Source organism: Equus caballus, chromosome 18 (assembly GCF_041296265.1).
Source record: "Equus caballus isolate H_3958 breed thoroughbred chromosome 18, TB-T2T, whole genome shotgun sequence".
In the NCBI taxonomy this organism is placed as follows: domain Eukaryota; kingdom Metazoa; phylum Chordata; class Mammalia; order Perissodactyla; family Equidae; genus Equus; species Equus caballus.
This window is the reverse complement of record NC_091701.1, coordinates 49,148,132-49,169,297: the sequence shown is the minus strand read 5'-3', so window position 1 is coordinate 49,169,297 and position 21,166 is coordinate 49,148,132. Positions and strand designations below refer to the sequence as shown.

The window sequence follows — 21,166 nt, the reverse complement described above, 5'->3', positions numbered from 1 at the left end:
ACCTAATTGCTTCTTTCTCTTGTTTTTGTCTCACTGCTAAACAACTTTTTAAATGAAACTGTTTGATATAGGATGAGTTCTTCATCATTACTGTTCTTCAGAATAAAATTAAGTTCCTAAGAAAACAAAGCAATGTATGTTCCCAAAATACCATCTGATGAACTCGTTGACTACTGAAATTTGTAAATGATAGACTGCCAAATGCTGCCATTTTGATGAGTGTGTCTTTTGTTCCTGAAGGATTTATTCACTTGAATGGTTCAGTATTAGCTTCCTATGTATAGTGGCCTAAGTTATACCAGGGAGGTGTGCTGCTCAGATCTCTCTTCAAGAAAGCACTTACCATTCAGCTGTGACAAGTGCAGTTAGCTGGCTGCGGCAGGGCCTTCTGAATGTGCCACCATGTTTAAGACAAGGCTATGTTTGAGCTGAGGCCTGGGCAGCTCTCAGCCAATGACTGAACATGCAGTGTTAATAAGGGCTGCCCATTTCTGCCCAACCCAAGACTCCTCTCATGGGCAATTATTGCTCTTGGAGCTCTCTGTTGGGCTGGCCAAGACTGTGAGATCTACACCACTGTCTGGAAGCTCCACCTGCCCCACTCCTGCTTCCTTCCCTTTATCTTTGACAGGTATAACTACCTAATAAACCTCTGGCACTCTTAACTCCATCTCAACATCTGCTTCTCAGGGGACCAGACTAATACATATCATTTAGATGTTGCTATCAAAATGGAAAGAGTAAAAAATTCTATGTTGCACTTTGAGCCAATGACCAGCATGCTGCAAACAGTTCCTGGGGACCTTGACCAACAATACTAACAACTTAGTTCATATATTGTGTTGTGATTGCCAGAATTAGTATATGTGCTCTAAACAGGCAGTAGCAAAATCCCCCAGGTGCCCCTGGGGCCCCAAACCAGTAACTATAACCATCTCCTGGCACCCTTATGGTTAATAAAGTACATGATTGGTGAGAATCCCAAAAGAGGATTAGCTTTATTCTCTGTCAGGTCATGTAGAAATTGGTTAGAAAAAGACTTTCATCTAAACAGCAGGATGGGGTGCCTTGAAAGATATTAACTTCCGCTTCCCCATGAGATATTAGGGATTAAGCTGATTAAAGGAAAAGCACTCATATGAAAGAGAATCAATGTAAACTCACTAATTTAAACCAATTGATTATTGTCAAATGATGTTTTTCAGTTGTTCTGCCTCCATGCACAGGCAAAGCATGCATCTCTTGCATCTGAGTAACACTCTCTACCTCCAAGTATCTTCCCCCGCAAGCACTTCTCTGCCTGCTGAAGAACGAATCTATTCAACCCTTCCCAACAGGAGGAGGAGGAAGGACCCTTGTTTCCTTCTGTGATAAAGAACGTGAAAACACGAGGCAAATTCAAAAAGGAAAACAAAAACTGAAACCATGAAGGAAATAGAAAGCCTGCTAATACTGTAGTCCTTCCTTTCACCTGGTCCATTCTGGGACTCTCTGAACTTCCTCCACTGGCTGAAAGCCACAGGTGAGGATGTCAACAGAGTCCCTGATAATACACAGGCTCCCTTTACCTCCTTGGCTGGAGGCTGGCCATTAACAGTGTGGCAATCTCTACCTGCTTAACCCCAACTCATTTGCTTTCTTCATTCTACTCCCAGGTTATACAGACTGGATTTTGAAAGTCAGAGAAACACAATACCCACTTTAAATTCTGAGTACAGGAGGTCCTCCTACTCAAGGGAACATTGCCACCAAGGAAAGGCCACTTAAAGTGAATCCACTTAAAATGAAATGTAAATTTCATAGGAAACAGTGAATAAAAGGATCAATTGAGACTTTACTTTGAGAAATGAAATAAAATTCATGAAAATGAATTTATTTTATCTTCCATTTAATCAAACAGATTATAACTGTAACCACGTTCTAATTCTTAGAACAAGCTAAAAACGAGTGAAGTGTTGATTGTGAGGGTTATATAATTTTCTTCAAAATTGAGTGGTAGTGGTATATGACAATTTTAAAGAAAATGCAAGAATATTTGAGGGCTTCAACATTTTCCCAAGGGTCCCTCACAATCCTTTGAAATTCATATCTTTCTTTTTTGAAGAACCTATCATGTTACTATACTTGTTGATTTTCCCTTTTTCAACTGTTAAATGGTCGGCCAACTCCTCTTTTGGTGATGGCTCTGGTATGTTCTGAGCAGAGCTCCAACATCACTTTCACTGACCTCATGAAATCTTGCATATGGTGCATCACATACAATTTCACTTTGCAACTGACTTGCATTGCTTTGGCACTCTTCTTCAACTCACTAGACTGGTGAGGAAGGCACTAATGGCAGGAGAGACGAATATTTGAGAGGGCATTAATCTTTTAAGTGGTTAATTCACTACTAAACGTTTTCTTGGAATGATGAGCTTTTCTTCCTTTGGAACCCCTCTAACTGCTGGAAGCCAGTTAATGAAATCGCAGGTAGCCAGGACCTTTAACTTCAGTTGGTCCTTGAAGCTGTTGTACATTCTTTCAGACCTAGGATATTAAATTGAAAAATTTTTACCAGTAAGGAATCTGAAGCCTAGAGTTACTGAGTCATCCCAGGGTTAGTAGCAGAGCCAAGGATAAGGCCAAAGCTGGCCTAGTCTACGGCTTTATTCTTCAGACCATGCTGCCTTGATTCCCTGTGTACAATGAATTAAAGCAGAGACATTATGAAAGAAAACAGAGGATCTATTCTATTCTTGGCCATGATGAAAACTCACTGTGGCCCTGGGCAAGTCACGTAACTTTTCTGAGTTTCAATTTTCTCTTAGATCTTATACCACAGGAGATAGTTATGGTTACTAGTTTGTGGCCCCAAGGACACCAGGGGAATTTTGCATTCCCAGTCAGGGAGCAGATACAAAAATTTGGGCAGTCACAACACAATACATGAACTGAATCATTGGGATTAAATGGTCAAGGTCCCCAAGAAGTGACTGCAGTTCACTGACCATTGGCCCAGAGGGCAATGAGGTCCTATTATTGCTCTGTTCTCATTGCCTGGGACCTCTCACACAAATCTCAATGTAATTCTCACATCTTGTCACATATGACTGTGGTTTTCTTGTTAAAAGCTATAGAGCGTCAGATATACCTTTCTATCATGTGCATAATACCCCCATCCATCCCAGTCTTTCACTCTCTCTTTTTTCCTTGCCTCATGCTTCAGAAGGTCAAGTCTCCTACTTTTAGAAGGCTGTCCTTCCATCTGGCTGTTAATCCTCTGGGACCCTGCTTGCTCAGTTTCCTCCTGTTCTTTCACCATCATCAGTATCACCAATTTCTTCTTTTACACTGCCTCAAGGAATCATGGGTGCCTGAGAAGTCATCTAACTGGAACCAACACTGGAGGCTTGCATCCCCTCCTTCAACTCTCTGAAAAGCAGCAGTCTCTTCTTTAATTTATGGGTACCTCACTAGCAGCTACAAGTATTCTTTCTCCTCTGTTTCTAAAAGGAAGCACAGATGTCCAGTATTCTATAAAAATCTTTATTTGATATTGTATTCAATCTAATGATCATCTTATTTCTCTCCTTCTATATACTGCAAACTTTTTAAACAAGTCATCTCTGTCTACTATCTCCTCTTGCCCATCACCCATCTGTTCCCTGCTCAGAATCCCTTGCAGAAATCACTTTACAAAAATTTCTCACTGGAAGATCACTAACTCACTTGTAACTGTGAAATCACAGAATCAAGAAATTTTATTCAGCCATGAAAAACAAGGAAATTCTACCATTTGTGACAAGATGGATGGACCTGGAAGGCATTATGTTAAGTGAAATAGGTCAGAGAGAGAAAGAAATACTGTATGATCTCACTTACATGTGGTATCTAAGAAACCAAACAAATTCACAGAAAAAGAGACCAGACTTGTGGTTACCAGAGGCAGGGAGCTGGGAGGAGGAAGGTGGTCAAAAGGTACAAACTTTCATTTATAAGATAAAGAAGCACTAAGGATGTAATGTACAAAATGATGACTATAGTTAACACTGATGTATGATATATAGGAAAGCTGTCAAGAGAGTTAATCCTAAAAGGTCTCATCACACGGAGAAATTTTTTTTCTTTCTTCTTTTATTCTTCCTTTGCTTTTTATTGTATTTATATGAGAAGACAGATCTTAGCTGGACCTATTGTGGTAATCACTTCACAATCTATGTATGTCAAACCATCATGCTGTACACCTTAAACATATACTTTGATGTCTATCAATCATTTCTCAATAAAACTAGAAAAAAAGAGAAATTTTAGAGCTGGAAGATATCTTTGATATTTATTCTAACTCTCTCATTTACAGATGAAGAAGAGCTCACATACAATTTCAGATGACCAGTGAGCTCATCTCCCTTGGTCTCCCTTGGAGTATTTGATATAGTGTACTCCTTCCTTTTACTGAACATCGTTTAAAATATATAAACTGTTGTCAATATGATTTTTTTTTCCCGATCAGTTCAAAGAGAAGATGTGAGAAAATTTTCTGAAGATAAACTACATTAGGCACAAGACACGATGATTATCACATGTGTTTGTCTCAACCCAGATTCTTGGACAAGATCCCTGTCATGCCCTACCATCGCTCCACCATCACCATGTTGCAAGTTACTTTCAAGCTGTTTTTATAATCATCAGAGGCATTTGTTATTGCTGGAAGAATTTAATATAAATGTACTTAGTCTTCCTCCTGTGCTGGAGCTGAGTTGCTTATACTTTAGAAAAATATCTTTATATATTGCTCTTCAACTATAAGATACTCATTTGGTTAAATGACAATTCAAGTAATTAACATACCTTACCATCAAACAATTTTCTCCCTTCTCCAAAAGGAAAGTCATCATTTTTTACTGCCAAGAAGTTCTCAGATGCAGAAACAGTAAGGAGTAGCTGGTCATCACTGCACACCGGAACAGGGACAGAGCATTAATCTGAAGAGGAAAACTAGTTTCCCTTCCCTCTTTGCTCAGGGAAAAACAGTCTGGACCTGTCCTCAAGTGGTTTGGAAATCTACTGGCTAGTTTTCAAGGTTCTCAAGATACTCGCTCAGGGAAGCACATCCAGATCATGGTTAGAAATGATGGTGTGCACATTTTAGATCTGTTCGTAGCATCAAGACTCTCCAGGTACAAAAAGTGCCAGCAAAATTTAGTTTTAATGAAACTGTTAGGTTTTCATGTAAATGCAATGGCCTTGTCTTATCTGAAAACTCAAAGGCATTAAGGCCAATTTATGTGGAAAACATATCAATCAATTTTATTCCTTTTGCAGCAGGCAGGGATCAATAGTTTCACCACTTTTTAATTACTAAAATGAGAAGCCCCCTGAACTCATGAGAGCAGCTGGCAGGATATTTATTTGATGTTGATAAGAGTAAGCCAAAGTTTCACTATATGATATATATAAATAAAATATATATATTTACTTAAGATAAATGTACATTTATAGATAGTTCCTTTTGTTTAAAATTAAGTATGCTTTCTTTTTTTTTTTGGTGAGCAAGATTGGCCCTGAGTTAACATCTGTTGCCAAACTTCCTCTTCCCCCTCCCCCCCCAAAGCCCCAGTACATAGTTGTACATCCTAGTTGTAGGTCATTCTAGTTCTTCTATGTGGGAAGCCACCACAGCATGGCTTGATGAGTGGTGCATAGGTCCACACCCAGGATCTGAACTGGTGAACCCAGGGCTGCCAAAGTGGAGCACGCGAACTTAACCACTCAGCCACTGGGCCAGCCTCCCTACATTTATAGATATTTATATCTATAAATATATTTCTATGATAAGATATGTATTTATATACAAACACATTTATATATATGATAAATACAGAGAGAGCACATATATCAAAATATATATCTATAAAATATCTATATCTATATCTATCTACCTACCTACTCACACACACACAATGGAGCACCATTTTACTTCACCTCTTTTTTTGAGAAAAAGTAGGCCAGAAGATAAAAACAAACAACGATCCTAGTTGCGCATGCAGTTATTTTCAGAATAAGGCAAACTTTCATCATCTTTCACAAACCTTTGAAGGACGGGTAGAAATCAAGTTAAAAAGAAAAAGAGAACAGTTACAAGTCAGTATGTCTGGTGGGGACCACCCAAAGTCCACTCCCCTACACTCTATGCCTGAAAGGAAGCTTTTCCCAAACACTAGCTGTGAGGGCTAGCATGTGGGAGTGGGCAAATTATGGGAGGGGAATTGGTTAGAGTACGTGGGCTCAAGAGGGAACTTGAATAAGTGATATTCTGGCATTCAGCATGTTCCTCTCTGATTTGGGGAGAAAGAAAATAAAAAGGATGATACTCTCCTATATTGAAATAATTAAACAAACTACCTGCCTGGGGAGAACACCTTTATAAAAGTGAATTCTGCGTTAAGACCTAGAATGAATTATAGAGATCTACTGGAAGGTGGATCAGCACACTTACAGCATTTTGTGCATGGTACTGTGCATACAAAAGGAGAATGAGATGTGGTCCCAGCCCTGTTGGAACTCACTCTTGAGTGGGGAAGGGCAACAAGGAAATGAATGATTATCAAACAATAGCACCAGAACAGCGCTTCAGGAAAATGCCATGTGATCGCTACTGAGAGAGCGGACTCAAATATTTAATTAAATTTTTGAATGGGGTGAGGGGGACAGAATTTGAAATAAATGCAATCTTATGGCTAGGAGGAGAAAACGGGGTCAAGCTCCATGAATAATTCATTACTGACAGAGACATTCAAGCTCTGTTTCTTCTGTACTTTGTCACGGCACCTTTAACCTATTTTGTGAAGCACCTGATTTATTTCTGGAAGATATTGTAGATACCGTATAGGAAAGGGTTTTGACCCTTTTTAATAAAGTGCTGACTTTACAACTTGTGCTCTTAACATAATGTAGTATTCTGGGAAAGGGAGGTAATTTAAGAGACTTGTACACAAAGAAAAATTCCTTCAGTGTTTCATGTTAGCTCCTGAATTGACCAAATGGGATGTGTTCACATTTCAAGTTAAAGCATTCATTGCTTTATCAAGGTGGTGCCCTTCAGCAGCAGACAAGAAATAAAACGTCCTTGGATGTCCATGGGATAAGAACAAGGAAAACTCGGCGGATTAAAATCTTGATTAATGGAAATTACTCTAGTTAACCTAATGATAACCAGAAAATTTTCCTTATTTTGTTTTGTTCATTCATTATTAGTCAAGAAACATAACAAAAAGTCACTGAAAAATATTTTACTCTTTTTTTATGGTTCATAATCTTGTGCTGCTTCAAGTTACATCCTTACCACCAACTATGACTGCAGAGCATAGCAGGAGAGAAGACAGGAGGCTAGGCTGGAACACAGGTGACCCAGGACACTCCCTGGAAGCTATTTTGGGAAATAATCCCAAATATTTCCTTATTTGATTAGCATACACTACTGGGCCGTAAAATTACAGCTAATAGATTATTCCATTTCATTAAATACACTCTATTATATTTATATTTCAATTAGGAAACAATCTAAAAATATTAAGTAATTAAAATAGTACTTCTCCATCTCTCAGAATTTAAAAACATTTGGAATTGGGCATTCTTATATGCCACTAAAATAGAGAATGTGTTCAGAATCATTTCTTCAAACAAGTTTTAATAAATATTTCAATGAATGCTTCATACTACATTTCTTCATAACTCCTGGATCTATATAACTCAAAGATGACAATATAATATATCAGCAACCAACAAAGCCAATTAAATATGTATTTTATGACAACTCTCTTTAGTTGGCTGAGATCCTGCGGGATATGAAGTAGTCTAAGACATCAGTGTCTGTGAAAATTAGGTGTGGGTTTCTATGCTGCCCATTCAAAAACAGGAGTTAAGACAACTAAATGGGTGGGTGCGAGTTGCTCTGGGAAATGTGGAGTTTGCTATGAATCTAAGGTTGGGCACCTAACCTGACACTGACGTAAGCAGGGTGAGAAGTCCCCACTCGTGGCTGAGAACAACATCCAGCGCCCTGGGACAGACAGTGTTTGGTGTGCTCTTGCTCACTTCTCAGGTGATCTCATGGATGGAGGAAAGATGTTCCATTTTTTTTTTTTCTATTTCTCCTCTGGGACAGTTGCTCACTTCCTACATTGCTTAGAACCTCTGGACAACCTCCTCTCTCTGTGCCTCACTAATCAGGAGCTACCGTGCCACAAGCACTCACCATGCACTCCACAAGGCTCCTGGTCACAGTTTCCATTTTCAGTATATCTACTTGTTTTATAATTTTCCTTATATATATTTAACTCCTATATTTCCAATGCTTTGACATTTAGCATTCTAAATTAAGCATTTCTGCTTTATTATCTGCTGTGCACAAAGGCAGTATTTATTAAACAATTGCACAATTCTGTTTGTATAAATGCAGTCTGATCAAAATGATTCAGTAGCTAGAATGCTCCTGCTTTTGAAAGGTACTGAGTCACTGTCATCTTTACCATCTCTGCCTGGCCTATTCTGTATCATAAGAAGAGACAGGCATGGGCTACAAAGTGCCAGTTGTGATTGTGCCAAACTGCATGGGAAATTCTAAAATTTCATTTATTCATTTGACAAATATTTATTGATGGTTTTGCAGTGCTGGATATTCCTGGGCTCATGATCTAAGCAATAACTATGTCCCCAATACCCACACTATGCCTGACACACAGCAGACTCACAGTGAAGTGCACTGAATAGATCTATAAAGAATAAATGGCTCCTTGTCTATGAGGAATCTGCAGTGTTTGCTCCCTTGTCCTAAAGACATAAAAAGTTAAATAATAATACATGATAAGATATATTCCTACAAAGGATAGTGTGACTCCAGGCATGCTGGTGATGATGTGGTTCTGTCTCCTTGGTTACACTGCCATCCCAGAGGCAACAGTCACAGGCATGGATGGAGTTCTGAGAACAAAACGACACAGCCAGGGTGGCCTCCACCCACAGTGCCCGAGAGCCCTGCACACTGGGATCCTGCAGGGGATGGTTTCTGGGATGGCTCAGGTCCAGAGTGGGAAGGAGGCAATGGGCAGGCACAAGCCGGCTGAAGGCTGACCCCAGGACTGTTGAAAAGGGCTCAGCATGGACAGAGCGGCAAGCTGGCAGGAGAGATCCAGGGTCCACAGTCAGGGTGGTGAGGGTAAGTGCTGGAGGAGAAGACTAGCCTGGTATACAACTGAGCTCTATAGTAGCACAAGCACATGGAAATAGAGCTGATGTGTGTTCTTCACCTGTTACAGTATTTTTCAGAAAGCATCACTCCCAAATAAGTGAGACTCTTGTTCAAATAGACAATTTGCAAATCTCTGGTCCTGGCATTAGATTTTATTATAACACTCAGATATTTTTAAAACAGACAAAATGGCCATACTGAATTTTTTCCATAGATGGTATATAAACATATTTTTTAATACTTTGAGCAAACAACCTTTCAATTTTTTTCTCTTTCCTACAGTGAAGGACTTTCTGCAGTGATAGGGAGGGAGGGAGAAAACACTTAAAGACATTAATTATGTGTATGGAGCCTTACCAGGATAAGTTTTTGGTTGACTCAGGTCACAAAAGGAAAAACCTTATCTAATTGAGAGCATATTCTGCACCCCACCCCCCAAACAATATTAAGAACACCTGCATGTTTTTTGCCTAAGGTAGACAATATTTCCAGAGGACATCCAAAAGCTGAATACATTTAATACATCATTCCTCCCACTGCCTTATTTTTACTCATCATCCTAATTCTTAATGGCCTAGCCTGGGAACTGGCAAACTTCTTCTGTAAAGAACCAGCTGGTAAATGTTTTAGGATTAGTGGGCCACATACTCTGTCTTAACTACTGGAGCCTTTGTAGCAAAAAGCAGCCAAAAGCAATATATAACAGATGGACAAGGTTGTGTTTCAATAAAACTCTATTTATAAAACAGACCATGGGCTGATTTGTCTTACAGGCCACAGTTTGTTGACTCCTGGTCTAGCCCTTTAATCCTTGAAATTATATTAAAATGATTATGTTCACATGAAAAGAGGTAAAACCTCTCAACACACATTATTTCCATCCAACTCTACGCTACCTCATGAAGGTATTAACTGCTAATAATACATGTAGGTATCATGGAAAACATGCCAAAATACCTAATAGCTAAAAGATTTGGGGTTTCATCCTTTATCTTTCAAATATATTTATTTATTTGTTTTTTATTGCAATAACTGGTTTATAACACTATACAAATTTCAGGTGTACATCGTTACATATTTTGATTTCTGTGTAGATTACATGTTCACCACCCAAAGACTAACTACCATCCATCACCATGCACGTGTGCCTAATTACCCCTTTCCTCCTCCACGCTCCCCCCTTCCCCTCTGGTAACCACCAATCCAATCTCTGTCTATGTGTTTGTTTGTTGTTATCTTCTACTTATGAGTGAAATCATACGGTATTTGACTTTCTCCCTCTGACTTATTTCACTCAGCATAATGCCCTCAAGGTCCATCCATGTTGTCACAAATGGCAGGATTTCATCGTTTCTTATGACTGAGTTCAAATATATTTAACACAGACCAGCACCAAGGAAAATTTCAGAGAAAATCTGTCAAGGGATTCTAGAAAAAAACACCCCAGCTCCTCCAAATTTGTGAACTCTGAGACTACTCTTATCAGATATTCAGAAAAGCATATAAGCCACATTACTTTGGTAAAATATGTTTTGAAAAATAAATCAGAGATGAAGATGATACTCCCATATGTATCTGGATAAATTTCAGGTCTTATTATGGAAAATGGTAAAAGAATGATTTAGGCTCCTCTGTAAATTTTTTTCTTTTTAATTGAAGAGACTTTCAGAAAATACAAAATCAGCAAATAATTCTTCTACTTTGCAGGATAGAGATCAACAGAAAGTAAAATTCTGAGTCACATGCTCCTGTCTGAATAGCAGCAGATTTCTGAAGGTACATATTTGACTCTAACTTTCCTGTAGCCAAGGGGTTGGCTTTCAGTGGGACATGAATGAGGACGTAGAAAGTCATCATTAGGCTACAGGAAGAGGTTCTGGCAATTATGGTATGCCCATTCTTGGCTGGGTAACGACTTGTGAATGTGTGACTTTCAGAAAAGAACTAGCCTAATGTATACTCGCATTTTATGAAATTCTGTGAGGTTCTGTGAATAGTAATTGTTACCTCTAGTAGCTCAGGATAGGTATGGTCACTTAGGATTTTAAAGAATAAGGCAACCTGGTGCATGTCCAATACTACAGGCTCACTAAGTACAAAGAACAGAAGAGATTAAAAACAAGATATTTTGACTCTCATAATTGGAGAGGGCATTTTAAAATTCTATTTCAAAAGTATCTGTGGTTATGGTTCCTTAATCTAGACTGGCTGGAGGTTATAAAATGCAATAAAAATTTCTGACCACTTGGCCATAATGGGAATTTCCATCTTTATCAGTAATACAACATATTTTTCAAATACGTAATATTTATAAAGTATTTCATTGTTACAAAACACTGCTGCAAACAGGATTTCATTTGATCCTCAACATTTCCTGATAAGAAAGGTGGAAAAATGACTATTATTCTTATTTTTTATGAGGCCAGGTGCAGAGAAGTTATACACCTGGTCTTCAGACACACAGTGACGGGGAGAACCATGACTCAAAGCAAGCAGTCTTCCTACTGATGGCACCCTGCTACTTTCCTTTCAGGATTTTCGCAGCTTTGCCCTTTTTGTTACCAGATTCTAACGTCCTGAGGAGAGATGATGGTGCTTACAATATGGCGTCTTGGCTGGGGCAGAACGATAGGGACAATCATTTTAAAATGACTCTTTTTTATGTAACAACTACCAAAAATGTCTCTTATCAATAGTTTTATGTCCCAATCCTTAAAGAAGATAGAATTGTATTGTAGAAAAAACAACTGGAACTTAGTAAGACCTTGCTGAATTGAATCAATGTCAGGAGACCAGAGTCCAGAGAGAGTAGGTAAATCATTGACTAAATGAATTGGTTTTCTCTGTTTCATAAGGGAGAAACTGTACTTATCTACTTTACAATGATTGAAAGAGCTCAACTAAGAAAACAGATGTGAGGCCATTTAGAATGAATGAGTACCTAGTTTACTCAACAAATATTTATTGAGTAGCCATTGTGAGCATGGCATCGTGATAGATGCTAAAAAGAGATTAAGCACAATCTACTCTATGCCAATTGAAACCACAGCTTCATAAAATATGGGAAATTGTTAGGAACTTCAGGGATTACACACAAATGGAGTTGAGGAACACAGATGCAGATCAATGAAAATAGTAACAGCTTACAATGACAGATAGGCTTACTCTCAAAACAGGATCAAATCATTGACTGTCCATCCATAACATAAAGGCTAAAATACAAAGACTTGAGTAGATGTAATAATGTGAAAAAACATACCCAACTCTAAAGATTTAGGATGCAATAAAAGAATGCAAATATCTCAATAATTTTTAATATTGATTACATGTTAAAATGACATTATTTTGGATATACTGAGTTAAATAAAATATTATTTAAATGGATGTCACCTTTCCTTTTTACTTTTTTAATGTGGCTACTAGAAAATTTAAAATTACCATGAAGCCTGAATTATATTTCTATTGGACAGTTCTATTCTAGAAGGATGTCTTGTGGCCAAAAAAGAAGTCTGAGCAGTGTATGGTTCTGAAAAGACTAATCGTGATGTATACTGTCTTTGTGAGGCAAGGACTGAAGACATAATAGAGGATGAGCCAAGTGTCGTTAAACCCATGAATTACAAAAATTCTGATGGCTCACATGGGAGCACAAATATAGTCAGGAGGAACCTGGAAGGTATTGGTGGTGATTCTAAAGTAAGTAGATTGAAAACTAAAAGAAATAAGAGTGCACAGAGAATAATTTTGTTTCTTCTTCCAGCTGAAGCACAATTGAAGGAGAAATAGGTCTATGAAATGCTTATTAGAAGTAAAGTCCAATCTACCTCTAGCACCTTCTCTCCGGTAGCCAGTGACTATTTCACACTCACATATTCCACCTAGTATAATGTTTTATTTAGCTGTCAGAGCTCCTTAATATACACAACTAAACTATTTAATATTGATAATCCATTTATATTATTTATCTTCAGTAAATGTTCAGAAAATAATTTATTTCTGATATTTCTAGGCTCCCCAAAATTATAATTCTGAATTATACTGAATATTGAATATTGAAGGGACCTGTAGGGATTCAACTGCCAGCAGCCCAAGAGAGGCCCTAGTCTAACTGAATTCTCAGCACCCAGCCCAGTACTGGTTATACAGTAAGTGCCCAATAAATATTCACTAAATGTATAAAAAATGGTAGTATCTTGGAAGGTAAAAGCCCACACATAAACAATATGTAAAAGGCAAAGGTCAGGAATTTTAGACCAGTAAGCTGACTATTGCAGATGGATTACCAAACAGATGGGGGTGGGCACTTAGAAATGAAGAGCCAGGAGCCAACAAAGTTCTCCTCAAGTCGGTCACAGCAGATGGGCCTTACAGTTTTTTTTCATCCTGCCTCTACATATGCAGAGGATGTCTTAAACAACAGTAAATCTTGACTTTCATACGACCTTTGACAAAGTCTTTTATTGCACCTTTAAAAAACATGGAGAAATAGCAGGCAGGATGACAGAGCAGTTATAAGACAGTAACAAGTAGAAAAAGCATAAGCAAAGACTGGTGGTTGAGAGATTGAGGTCAATCTAAAGAAATTCTTCAGTAGGGTACCAGGAGTTCCTGTGGGTCAACTTTCTTCTTCAATGAGTTGGGGTAGCATGAAAGGTGTATGTGCAAGTAGCATAAAAGCAGAAGGGGTAAGCATTGCACTGGATGTATAGTAGTCCGCCCTTATCCACTGTGGATACGTTCCAAGACCCCAGTGGATGCCTGAAACTATGGATAATACTGAACCCTACATATACTACATTTTTTCCTATGTGTAAATACATACCTACGACAAAGTTTAACTTACAAATTAGGCACAGTAAGAGATTAACAACAACAATAATAAAATAGAGCAATTATAACAATATACTATAATAAAAGTTACCATAGATCTTAGCAACCTCAGCATACAATTTTTTTTCTTTCTTTAAGTCAAGGACTTTCACCCTTTCACTTAAAGGAAGCACTTTATGGCTTCTCTTTGGCTTCTCCGAATTGCCAGCATCACTACACTTGCACTTTGGGGCCATTATTAAGTAAAAAAAGGGTTATTTGAACACAAGCACTGCAGTACCTCAACTGTTGATCTGATAGCCAAGATGGCTACTAAGCGACTAATGGGTGGGTAGCATATAGAGTGTGGATATGCTGGACAAAGGGATAGTCCACATCCAAGGTGGGATGGAGTGGGACAGTGCAAGATTTCATCTCACTACTCAGAACGGTGTGCAATTTAAAACTTATGAAATATTTATTTCTGGAATTTTCCATGTAATATTTTTGGACTGCAATTGATGATGGATAAGGGGGCCTATGCAGTTCAGAAGATCCTAATTGGGCTAGAATATTTGAAAACAGCATGATAAAATCTAACTGGAATTAATGTAGCTTGTATTATTAGGTATACAAATAAATCATAATTCAAAATAAAAATACAAAAAAAGAAAGAAATTTAGGATGAGAGAGATCTAATTGAGCAGCAGCTCAGATGTTTATCAGATCATCACCACTACTGTGTGAAAGCTGCTTAAAGCTAACGCACTGGAAAGCTGCATAGAAGAAACGCAGGTCTAAATAAGGCTGGTTTTTAGTTCCCATATTTTGTACTAGCCAGTCCACATTTGAAACGTCACGACAAGTGGAATTCTGAGGAACAAATAAAAGGTAACAACAAGAAGGAATAATTGAAGGGATTAAAGATGTTTTCTGAAGAAGAGAAAGCCTATAGATACACTAGAAATCGTCCCATGCTTAAGAGTTTTCAATTAGAAGTAGTAGGGTACACTTAGTCTGTTTGCCAGAAGGCGCTTTTTTGAGGAAGGAAGGGAATCATAGATCTCTTTGAGAATCTGATAAAGCATGGGCCCTCCCCCTCAGGAAAAAAATAGACACACATACACGTTTTTCAAAGAGTTTCGGGGAGGTCTAAACCAGATTAAGAGCCTCTAGCTGAGAAGTTATAAGGTCCCAGGTTTCCATATCTTATAAGAAACGTTTTCTCCCTCAATATCTAAAGCAATACTCCTGATCAGGGAAATTGGTAGAAGAATTTCTACCCTGGGCAGAGGGAGTGGGAGGAGAGTCTGGAGCCGGTAACCCATAGAGTCCCTCCCAATTCTAGGATTCCCTAATCTAAAAGGAATTTTTGGATAATTCCATAGTGTTAAGGAAAATATTTAAGATATTATTTGTTATTGTCATTCACAGTGCAATTTTAGATACAAACAATACCCATTACACTCCGGTAACTGAAACACGGTCAACACAAAGGTCATCCAGGCACTAACATAACTTACTAGACATATGTGAAAAGGATTTTATTCACTAGATGCACAACTACAATGGAAGCAGGTATATAAATTATTTCTCGTATTACAATAAAATATTTCTTTCCACAAGTTGCCTTTTAAAAAACCTGGCTGCACCAGGGGCATGGTAGCAGAAGCCCTCCAGCATTTGCAATATAAACTCTTGTTTTGTATTTGGTTACAAGGATTTTTCTAAGCGGTTAGAGTATGTCATCATCATAGGGCAGACCTATGAGTTATCTTATTAGTAGCATTACATAATTTCTACATTATGGGGTCTATGTTCTAGGTAACTCATTGCTATCTAAACCTGAAGAGCTTTTCTACACATAAACGGGAGGAAAAGAAGTGCATCTCCATTTTAATTCTACCCTTAAAGAGAAGTAAGCAAGTCAAAATACTTGAGAGTGATGCTTATTTCTTTAAAACTGAGGTTCTCAAAAATCCTAAGTAAGAAAAGCATTCTATTAGTCTTTTGAGAAATATTCTAAGATTTTGCTCAAGTTCCTTCTATTTAAATTCTTACTAATAGTTCTGTTACTAATACCGAAAGAGCCCCAATCCTGAAAGAATTACATACACATTACACTCGATATATATATTTGTTTCCTATCTACAATCACATAAAACTATAATAAGGTTTTATAAATGCCTGTTGGCAATGCACAGTGCTGCTGCTTGGAAACTATTTTCATAATAAGTAAGTGTCCAAAAGGGCTGCAAGTCTTAAGGAGAAGCTGTTTTGTGTGTGTATGTGTGTGTGTGTGTTATTAATTTGTTTATGGAACCCCAGTGATAGACGTTACTCACTTAAAAGCCCCATCTTTATTATTGCTATTTTTCTATTGGAGCTGAAAAGCAAGGTATTATTGCATCCCTTCATTCCTTGGCTTTCTCCAATTTCCAATGCTTTAATTTCCCATTCGAATCAATTCTCAAAATGGAAAAAAAATCTGCCATCAATGGTAGACTCTAAGTGACATGGAGGGCTCATTTTTTTTTTTCTAGTTCAAGTAATAGCCTTCCAGAAAAATATTAATGACAATGAACCTATTTTCTATACAAAGGATTGTCAAATTCCATCAAAATCTGTCATATTGTTTTCTTAGCTCTCAACCAAACGAGACATCCAGACATTAAGGGGCCATAGAGAATGTTAGAGGTTAGTTTTAGATTATACTTTCTATCTGACTTGGCTGTAAATACAGCTGATGAGGAGAAGTTTATAGGACAGTGGTTCTCAGACTTTAATGTGGAACGCAATAATCAGGAAGGCTTATCAAAATACAGATTGCCAGGCCCCACATCCAGAGTTTGTGACTCAGTCAGTCTGGGGTGGGGTCTAGTAAGTCGCATTTCTACCAAGTTTCCTGGTGATGCTTTTGTTGCCAGTCCAGGGACCATGCTTTGTGGAACCCCTGGTACAGAAGATTCTCTGATATATAACTGGTTGCAACACCCTATTTCCTTTATTCAGATTTTCATGGCTAAGGTTTTTGAAGCATACTCTAGACCAGACCTTAAAATGGCAGATGGCTTTCCGTAGCTTCAGAACCCATGGAAGCCACATCCTTCTCTAACTATCCTGTGGAAAATATTAGTAAAGATGCAACCCTCTTCTGCAAGAAGAAATCAAGCTGTTTCTTGAGTCTCTCTCCCATTTTCTTTAAATCTCTTAGTATTTGGAGTGAAATTCGAAAGGAAAATGGTTCATAAAACCTATCTGGAAGGAGTGGCTCTATCAGAAAGAAGATTGGCATACTCACCAGAGAGGAAATATACCCAGTCGTGTGGTGATAAAAACCATGGCAAACATGACAAACAGAAGATCACAAACTTTCTGAAACTTTGCATAATTTGCCATTTTGGCAGCCTATGAAAGGAAGGAATGCGACATATTAATTTAGTTAAACTGATAAACGAAAAGCTTCTTTCAATATGCATGAGCCTCCTTTAAGATATAACTTACCAGATGCATAAAACTGCCTGCTACTTTGAAATCTCATGTATCATGCATCAGTATTTATAAATTACCCATAAGTCGAGTGCAATGCAGTATTAGCCATAAGTAGAACTATGACTGTCACAGATTTAATAAAATATTCAGGAACCTGAAAAATTCAATTATATGGTTGATTTCAGGAAAACAGAAAAATAAGAAAATTCTTGCATTTTAGTTGATATTAGCAAACCAAAGTCACCGAAACAGGAATTTGGCATTAACAAATCTAAAATAGAAACTATTAGATAATCCTTCAAACCTTTAATGAGTCCTAAACACTAAGGCCACAAACTTTATACAAAATATATGGAGACCTTTTGGATTTTTTCTCCTTTCTACTTAGAATTATAGGTTTTCCTTAAACAGCCATAAGGAGTATTCTCAGGAGACAGTTTCTTGGCTTATTCTCACAAATTTAGAAATGAATAATGTGTCAAGATCATGTTATTTCAATGAATCCATTTAAGTATGATTTTCAAAATTACATTAATGGGTCATTTTCTATATAAAGTCACTAACGTTCAAAGTGTCTGTGAGAAATATTCCAATAATTTATAATAGTGATTTCAATGACCACTTTTTGTATTACAAATTAGTCTAGGGAAAAAAATCACATCCCTTTCTCTATCATCCACTTTTAAAAAATTGAAGTATAGTTGACATACAATATTCTACCACCTACTTTTTACAGATGATTCTAAGTAAAAACAGGTGACAGTGAAAACATTATTTTGCTTGATCATCTTTTTTTACATTTTCACGTACAATTCACAAGCACCCCCACACAGGGTTATAAATTGAAGATGTCTTCTGAATTCATAACATTATTTTCTACTTGGAAAGTTAAATTAGCTGAGTCAAAGTTGAGAGGATTGTTGACAGTATCCACAGAAGCTGTAATTTAATAGCTTTATGTAAAATACGAAGCTGTGAGAGAAATGCATTCCTAAGGGTAAATATCTGTTAACTGAGTGGAAGTCAAGATTATGAACTTTGAATTTCGTGAACACTTTGGGTGTGACACCGCAAATTATATTAAGAAAGAGAAGAAGCCTCTCTGTCTCCTTCTGGCTAAGTGAACCATACAGTTGTTCGTTTATATTCACTCACCAGCATTCAAGAAAAAAAAGCATGAAACATTAATTTTTCTAAAATGTCTAAGCCATAGATCCCACTTTGAAGAGCTGACAGTCAGCATACTCATTATTTGGATATTCTTGAGTACTATTTTATAACGTCATCAAAAAGAATCCATTTGATGAAGAACATTTGCTTTTAAGCCACATGACTGGGATTCCTGGATTATTTTTCTTTTCTGGATAAAAGTGGTAGACGATGATTCAATCAACATTTTCCGAACCATGGCTCAGCAGAGCATCATGCCAGCCATTTCCATAGAGATTAAAGTTGGCAGATTGTATAGTATTGATTTCAAAACTGTAGATTGTTGTATAAAGGTCTACTTTCGACTATTCTTAGGATTTAACCAAATGGCAACTGATTTTCAGGGGATTGCCCTTATACTAATTATATTTTGCCTTTAAAAAAATATGCAGAATAGAGTCTAGCTTGAATCACTTAAAAATCATAGCACCAAACTATCATCTGTCATATCTAGCCCATTAGGACCATTTTTTTTGTTTTTTCATAACCTTATAGGGACCAGAGTGTTTAACAAAGTGCCGTATATACTTCAAATCTTGCTTAATTGCCTTTACAGTAGATTCAGTTTTATGGTGTGGGATTTGTGCTTATATTGCAATAACACATCATTATTGGAGGGCACCTCTATTCTATATTCACAGTGATAGTAAATGCTTCAAAGAGGCAGAACTGTGGGCCAAAGGGATAAAAAATCAGAATACAGATTCTAAAACCCTTTTCTACAAGGAATTTGTACTCTGGTAAGTTGATGTTTGACTAGTTATACAAATTTGTTAGTATAAAGTGAAAAGATTTTCATTTAATTATATAACATTATTGAGTGTGTCTCTTCACAGGGGCCATAATTAAGAGTAAATATCACAAAATTTTCCTTGGGATTTTATCTTCTGAAATATGCTAAAAGCATTTTTTGTTTTCTATTTTTTTTTTGCCACTTTAATAATTCTAAATGATGATGATTTATAAAGTTAATAAAAGTGCAACCAATATTTCCTCTTTTTATACTTACATGCATAGAAAACATAGTTTTTATATGTAATATGCAATTTGTATATACTTTTCACTGTAAAAATACTACGGTAATATGTATATTGGCAATAAAAACTATGACTATTAATTAATTTCATCAGAATGTACATATCCCATTAACAACTAAACTGAGTTATATACACTTTCCAGATAAACCAGTGTGAAACTTATAACACCAGAAGCAAAACTTATTCAAATAATGAATTTCCTATTGTAAAGCAATCATTTTTTAAGTGTAGAATAGTAAAGGTTTTCATTATTCTATTAATAAAGAATGCTAACATGACGAACATTTTTTGTACAAAATTTTATATATTAATTTAAAGTCTCACTTTCACCAATTTAACCTACAAAGAAACACTCTGCAGTTCAAAGCAGCAATATACTATCTTCCCCCAGCACCATCTAGCATAACACAAAAGTAATGATCTCGGGGACTTCCTGAATTCTTGATTTTGTTTTCTTAAAGATGAAAGAAAACTTTTACCTCTAGAAGAGCATCAGCTGAATCGTGGAGACAGAGGACCAGGGTCCCTACTCGGGCCATATTGTTGACATATGAAAAGGTAATCAAGCAAATAGATACAAGGTGATGCAGGAACATAATGCCAAAGTCCTTGGGGAGGAAAAGACACAGCCATGTTAGGGCTTAGTGGTATCACAACATTTCCATTCATCTATTCAACCATTCAACCAATACTTGCTGAGGCTCTTTATGGGCCTAGCACTGGGGATACTAAATGAAGAAGATATAATTCCTATTCTCTTGGAGTTCACCATATAGTGGGAGAGACACATAGGAGACCCGTGACTATGAAGAATGTGATAAATGCCAGGACTAAGGCCAGATTATAAAGAGTATTTTGTACGAAGCCAAGGAATTTGAAGCTATGGGAGAAACTGCCACAGGATTTCAAGCAAAGAAAGGCACTACTTGGATTAGTACCTTAGGAAAATCTGTTGGGTAACAGTGCAGGTCAAACTGGACCACTTCTCTGACTACTAGTGGCTAGGGATTCTGCATCCTTCTCTGAAATATGCCCAGTGGGATGTTAAAATAAAAATCCTAATATGTTGACTTTTCTGATGGGTCCTACACAAACAAGCACTGAATTTTAGCCATTATCTGTCCACAGTCATTAGAAAAAACAAACTGGATAAACTAATGGTAAATTGGCCATCCTTATTTTGATCAGCTTCAAGGGAACTACTTCTGGTCCATGCGAAAAGGTCATCTTTCTCTGATACTAATTTATCTCCTTACCATCTAGACATGGTTTGTTGCGATTTAGCATTTCTTTTGCTGAGAAATATAGTCTCTCTTTTACTAATATTTTTACTCTCATTTAATCTATATTTCTACCAGAGTAAACTTGAACTTCTCTGGGATGTAAATAC

At 37.2% G+C, this 21,166-nt stretch overlaps 1 protein-coding gene across 5 annotated transcripts in view; it reads right to left on the bottom strand.

Moving 5' to 3' along the window:
- The window catches only part of CERS6 (ceramide synthase 6), a 303,793-nt gene that overhangs the window by 37,162 nt on the left and 245,465 nt on the right, over positions 1-21,166 (bottom strand). For all 5 annotated transcript variants that reach the window (XM_001497253.6, NM_001301183.2, XM_070240590.1 and 2 more), the window contains 2 exon segments: positions 20,256-20,384; positions 17,340-17,446 (listed from right to left, as the gene is read on the bottom strand). In XM_001497253.6, coding sequence (XP_001497303.1) covers positions 17,340-17,446; positions 20,256-20,384 — 236 coding nt within the window.